Source organism: Plecotus auritus (genome assembly GCF_963455305.1).
Source record: "Plecotus auritus genome assembly, chromosome: 9".
In the NCBI taxonomy this organism is placed as follows: domain Eukaryota; kingdom Metazoa; phylum Chordata; class Mammalia; order Chiroptera; family Vespertilionidae; genus Plecotus; species Plecotus auritus.
Genome location: NC_137783.1, coordinates 154,765,447 through 154,771,253, shown reverse-complemented (window position 1 = coordinate 154,771,253; position 5,807 = coordinate 154,765,447). Strand labels below are relative to the sequence as shown.

The following is a 5,807-nucleotide window of genomic DNA, read 5'->3' as shown; positions in this document are numbered from 1 at the left end:
GGTCAGCTACACACCCTATAGAGCGCCCCCATGCCTTCCCCCGCGCAGTCGGTGCTACAAACCCCGTTGGGACCACCGTGCTGGAAGGAAGCCGAACCCAGCGGGATGCACGTGTGGGGAGGCAGAACAGAGGGCCCCTCATCTAGACCGTGACTCCTGCCCTGGGAGAGCCATGCTCAGCGCTGCAGCCGGCATGCTCTGGGCTCAGGCCCCAAGGCCCAAGCACAGGGCCAGGCCACATGGGGACCTCGTCGCGTCCCCCCTGCCCTGGCGGCTCCCCCCACAACAGGCACCTGCCTGGTTAGTAAGGTTGAGCCCCACGACGAAACACTGCTGCCTGCCTTCGAGAAGCGGAGGAGCAGCAGCGCAGCAGCGGCATTTTGATAAAGTTTCAGAAAACTATCCATTTCCATTCAAACTTCTAGTTTCCCTTTAATTTGTAGGTTTAACCACAGAACTGTCCTGATTTCTATAAAAACGGATCCCAGGGCCGCCCTCCTGACCTGGCAGGCCGACTGCGGTGCGGGCTCAGCCTCTCCCCTCACACTGCGCACTGTCCCGTCCACCCCGAGGGACGAGGCAGGCTGGGCGGGCCTGCGCGGCTGTGCACACAGTGGCTGAGGCGAGGAGATGCGGGGCTAGAACTGCTCCGACAGCAGCGCGCACAGTCTCTGGGAGACGGTCTCCTTGCTCGTCCGCAGCGTGAGCCGGTACATCTGCAACAGAGAGGCGGGTCGGGGCCGCCCAGGTTCACGGCCCGGGCACAGCCCAGGCGGCCGCCTCGCACTCCCCCGCTCAGCCCTGGTCCTCCCGGGGCGCCCAAAGCTCTGGAGCCTCGGGCACATCACACTGGGCCACGGCTGAACAGAAGCCTGAGGTGGCACGCGCCGGTGGGCACGGGAGCCGCTGCTGGGGGACAATCTCAGCCCCGAAGGGCAGGGGCAGCTGCTCATCAACTAGCCCCACGTGGGCCTGAGAGCGCGCTCCTCGCTGCGTCCCACCCGCCGTCGGCGCAAAGGCCTGCCCAGAGCACGCAGCAGCGCTGCCCGCAGCCCAGGGGCCCGTCAGCGGGAAGGCCACAGGACTGCCGCCGCGAGGGGAGGCGGAGCTGGCGGCCAGGGCACGTGGAACTTTCGGGTGGGACGGAATGTCGTGTGCAGGTGGGGGGTTCCCCTGGGCACTCAGGACCCCACGCTGGGATCAGTCTCCCGGGGCCATCACACAGTGAAGCAACGCAGCGCAGGCAGCCACGTCCTCAAGGGCCTCACCTGGGCCTGGAGGTTCGGCTCCAAGCGCAACAAGCACCCGATCTGGGTGGTTCTGGTGTGGATGATCCCGGCCCCCACGAAATTGGCAGGATTCGGATCGACCTCTTCCAGGAGTGCGGAACCAAAGCCAATGATCTGTGCCAAGGAAACGGGAGAGCTGGGACCCGGCAGCCGGGAGGGGGGGGACACGGGGCCGCCCCGGGAGCGCCGCCAACAAGGCCGTCACCTTGGCTTTGGTGATTTCTGTGTCCATTGGATGCTTTGCCTTGAAAATGTTCTGCACCTCCTGCTGGGGACTGAGACACAAACCAGCGTCAGACAGTCTGCTGAGGGGCCACAGGCCCGGCCGCCCTCCCCTCCCCGCACAGGGCCGCTCACCTGCTCAGCTGCTTCCAGCGCTGGAAGAAATCCTGGGAGGCCATTTCTGTGGGCTGGAAGAACTTGTTGAGTGTGATGGGCAACTTGACGGACACATTCTGAAAGGTTCCGCCATACCTGCGGGCAAGAGCGTGCTGAGGAGAGCCACGCAGCAGGGGACCGCCATCAGCTGGGGGCCCGGCCCTGCCTGCCCATCTCCAGGCACAGAGGGCTGCGGTCCGAGGCGGGGGACCCCCACCCCAGCGCCTCATCGATCCGCCCCGCTGGAGGGCTGGCCTGCCCACGGCGGCAGCGTGACTGGAGGGTGGCCGGTCTGGCCCGTGCATGGTCACTGAGAGGACCGCTCCGCCTGCTCCTGGGCACCTGTCCTTCAGTGGACGCTCTGCTCTGGCCAAGCGCCCGAGGACGTCCACCCCTCACCTTCCCCATCAGGCCACGCCCACACTCCAAGTCAGTTGAAATTGTCGCGTTTTTCCTCTTTTCATGAAAAGAAAATGGGCCTGTTTCCCTCAATTCTACAAAGTATATGACCTTCAGTTCTCTGTGTATTTGATGTTTGAAAACATGCTTTTCCATGCCCGTGGGTGTAGCTCAGCGGCTGCGTGTCGACCCAGGAACCAAGAGGTCACCGGTTCAATTCCTGGTCAGGCACACGCCTGCGTAGTGGGCTCAATCCCCTGTGGGGAGCGTGCAAGAGGCATCGGACTGATGATGTTTCTCTCATCATGATTCTTTCCATCTCTAGCCCTCTCCCTTTCTCTCTCTCTAAAAGTCAATAAAAAAATATTTTTAAAAAATACGTGCTTTTCCAAAAATGTAACTTTACGAACACCCAACAGAGAACTAACTGGTCGACCACGTACCCTCTATTGTAGCCAATGAAGAATGACAGTAATGAGCCAGTAGCAACACCAAACATCAGTGGGGGTTTCTTTGGTAATCAAAACAGTGTCTGCAGAAGCGCTCACAGCAGACGAGGCCTGGAGGGACCCCCCCTGCAGCGGACTTCGGGGCAGCAGGCGAGCAGCGGCACAGGGGACCTGATGGCCCCGCCCCAGATGACACGCCAGCAGGCACCGCGGGGTCTGGACTCGCTCTCCCCACCTCCACCCTCTGTAGCTGGTGTTGCAGCTGAGCAAGGACGAATGGCTCCCGGGGACACAGCTGCGCGCAGGCCAGCCCGTCCCTCAAGCTCCAGGCCAGAGCCGCGTTGGGACACCCCGCCGGCCAGCAGCGCCCACCTGGGCTCTCACCTGAACTGGATGTTGAGGACTGGCGCCTCGGTGAAGTCCGACACGCACTCGATGTTGACAACCTGCTGCACCTGCGCGCCCCCATCCACTGTCGGGTCCACGGGCTTGGTCTGCAGGCTCAGGTGTGTGCACGTCAAGGCCATTTCAACAAGCGAAGGGGGTCCGAGCCAAGCCAGCCTGCACTCCCGGGCCCAGGCAGCCCAGTGGTAAGAGACCTTCTAAAGGGGCTCAGGAGAGTGGGCTCACGCTACTGCTCTGGGACGAAACCTTTAGTAGAGTGGACCCTACGTACGAGTATTGTTACTGCCTATGCTGAAACAGCCTGAACAGGCCACGTTTAAAATGCACTTGTCTCGAGATAAAAGTGGGCAGGCAGCGCCCCCCTCTGGTCAAGCCGGGCCTTGCTCGCCACCACTACGTGGCCAGCCCACCTGGAGGGAGAACGGTGGACACTAAGGGGGATGCCATACTGGCCGGAAGAGCTCCCACATCACTGCCTTTCTGGGGGGACAAGCCTCCGTCTCAACAGACACCAGCTCGCCAGTGAGGGGGGCCCGCTGTGTCCGGCAGCAGCAGCCCTGGAAACCCGCCGAGAGGGACACCGGAGCTCAGAGGGACTACCGATGCCACAGGAGAGAGAAGCAAGTGGACAGGGGCTCCACGGAGCCGAGAGCCAGGAGCAGACGCTGCCTGGCAAGTGGGAGCAGCACCTGAGAGAGGGCAGCACCTGGGAATATCCTGCTGCTCCGACTTTTTGAAAGCCTTGTCACCACCCTCCTCCCCCCCCAGGGCCGCTGGCAGGGGCGTGGGCAGGCGGAACCAAGGATATTGGCCTGAAGGTCGTCTGAGCAGATCAGCGTTGGAGTGAAGTTTAAGAACTGCGTGGAGGTCTTATTCCCATAAAATATAAACATGCGACCTAGGAGGAGAGTCTGTCTCAAACATGTTTCACACAAACCCCGAGGAGTAGCAGAAAGACCAAGAGCCCCACACCCCGAGAGCTGGGCTCCCCCGGCCCCACAACCTGCGCCGCCGCCCCCTGCAGGAACCCGGGCGCCGCCCCAGCAAGTGTCCTCGCCACTGCCGCCGTGCCCTGGACTCGCGTGGCGGACGTTTAGGACGCTGCCCTTAGGACAGAGACCTTACACGAATCTCTGCACACGTTTTTATACCCTCTGAGTTCAGAATAGAAAGTGAGCCGCAAATCCCCAAAAGAGCCAGCAGTTCAGCATCGCTCCTCCCACAACTTAAAAATCAACAGCCCGGCCCGGCCGGTGTGGCTCAGTGGTTGAGCGTCGATCTATGAACCAGGAGGGCAGGGATCAATTCCCGGTCAGGGCACATGCCCAGGGTTTCAGGCTCCATCCCCAGTGCGGGGAGTGCAGGAGGCAGCCGATCCATGGTTCTCTCTCATCCTTGATGTTTCTCTTTCTCTCTCTCCCCGTCTCCCTTCCTCTCTGTAATCAATAAAAATATACATATTTTTGAACATCAACACCCCAAACCCAGGGAAGCCCGTGAGGCCACCTAAATCAAAGCGAGAATAACGTGTCACAACCCATGTTCACTGCAGTGACAGTGTGAGTCCTCGCAAGCCCCCAGGTCCCTGGAGCACGCACGCTGGTTCTCTCCTTTTTCTCCCACCTTCACTTGTTTTTACCACCTTCGCATCTCTAAGGGCACAGCTCAGGCGTGAGCACAGTCACGCTGTGGGGCAGCCGTGACCACCACCTTCTCCAGAACTTGCCATCCTCCCAGACTGACACTTTGTCAAACCCCGTTAAACACTCACTCCCCGCCCCTCCCCGAGCCCGTCACCCACCATCTACTTCCTGTCTCTGTGGATCTGACCCCTCGAGTGGGTCACACAGGGTCTGTCCCTCTGGGTCTGGATTACTCCCTCAGGACAGTGTCCTCACGGTCCCTCCCCTTTAAGGCAGAGTGAGATTCCGTGTGCGGGTGGACCACATGCTGTGTATCCATCCTCCGTCCGCGGACACACAGGCTGCCTCCGTGTTTTAGCTACTGTGACTAATGCTGCTGTGAGCATGGGGTTCAAGTGTCTTTTCAAGACCCTGCTTTCAAATTTTTGGGGGGTGTACCCAAAAGTGGAATTGCTGGGTTATGCGGTATTTCTGTTTAATTTGATTTTCTCTTTCTTAATCCTCATCGGAGGATGTGTACTGATTTTTAGAGAGTGAGGGTTAGGGAGAGAAAAAACATTGATCGGCAGCCTCCTGTACGCACCCACCTGGGGATCCGACCCGAAACCTAGGTAAGTGCCCTGACCGGGACTCAAGCCCACAACCTGTTTCTGGTCATACAGGACGACGCTCCCACAGCTGAGCACCTGGCGGGGCGACTGCTGAATTTTGGATCCCGCAGCGGCTGCCGTGGCTCCCTCTCCTGTCCGCGCCAGCACCGGCTAGCCCGGCCCTGCGACGGGCCACTCTGACAGGCATGGCATCTACACCACACAGGGGCTCCCGGCGGCTCTGACTGCATTTCTCTGATGGCCAGCGACGGGGAGCATCTTCCCGTGCCTTCGGCCACCCACACGCCCCCCTTAGACACACGTCTAGTCCCTGCCCGGCCTTTAACGAGGCTGCTTGTCTGTCTGCTGAGCTGAAGCACCTACATATCCTCAACCTAAACCTTACCAGGCATATGACTTGGGAATATTTCCTCCCATAATCTCTAAGAGAAGTTTTCATTAAGTAATCAAACACGTACCTAAATTCTGCCGAAATTCAGATTTGAGTCCAATTTGAAGCAGCTGGTTTTCAAACAACACACCGTTATTTTTACAGACAAACCTGGGGGAGAGGGACAGTATGTGAATCACGCAGCACACCCACTGAAAATATGAAGATGTGCTCTCACCGAGGGTCCAGTGGGCACTAAGGCC

General features: G+C 59.7%; 1 protein-coding gene across 2 annotated transcripts in view; it reads right to left on the bottom strand.

Annotated features, from left to right (window-relative positions):
* Positions 1–412: 412 nt before the first annotated feature.
* The window catches only part of AP2A2 (adaptor related protein complex 2 subunit alpha 2), a 48,361-nt gene continuing 42,966 nt past the window's right edge, over positions 413–5,807 (bottom strand). For both annotated transcript variants that reach the window (XM_080643150.1, XM_080643151.1), the window contains exons 16-22: positions 5,633–5,715; positions 3,729–3,818; positions 2,900–3,023; positions 1,647–1,763; positions 1,495–1,564; positions 1,269–1,403; positions 413–716 (exon numbers count right to left, since the gene is read on the bottom strand). In XM_080643150.1, coding sequence (XP_080499276.1) covers positions 639–716; positions 1,269–1,403; positions 1,495–1,564; positions 1,647–1,763; positions 2,900–3,023; positions 3,729–3,818; positions 5,633–5,715 — 697 coding nt within the window. In that variant the 3' untranslated portion in view covers positions 413–638. The remainder of the gene's footprint in view (positions 717–1,268; positions 1,404–1,494; positions 1,565–1,646; positions 1,764–2,899; positions 3,024–3,728; positions 3,819–5,632; positions 5,716–5,807) is intronic.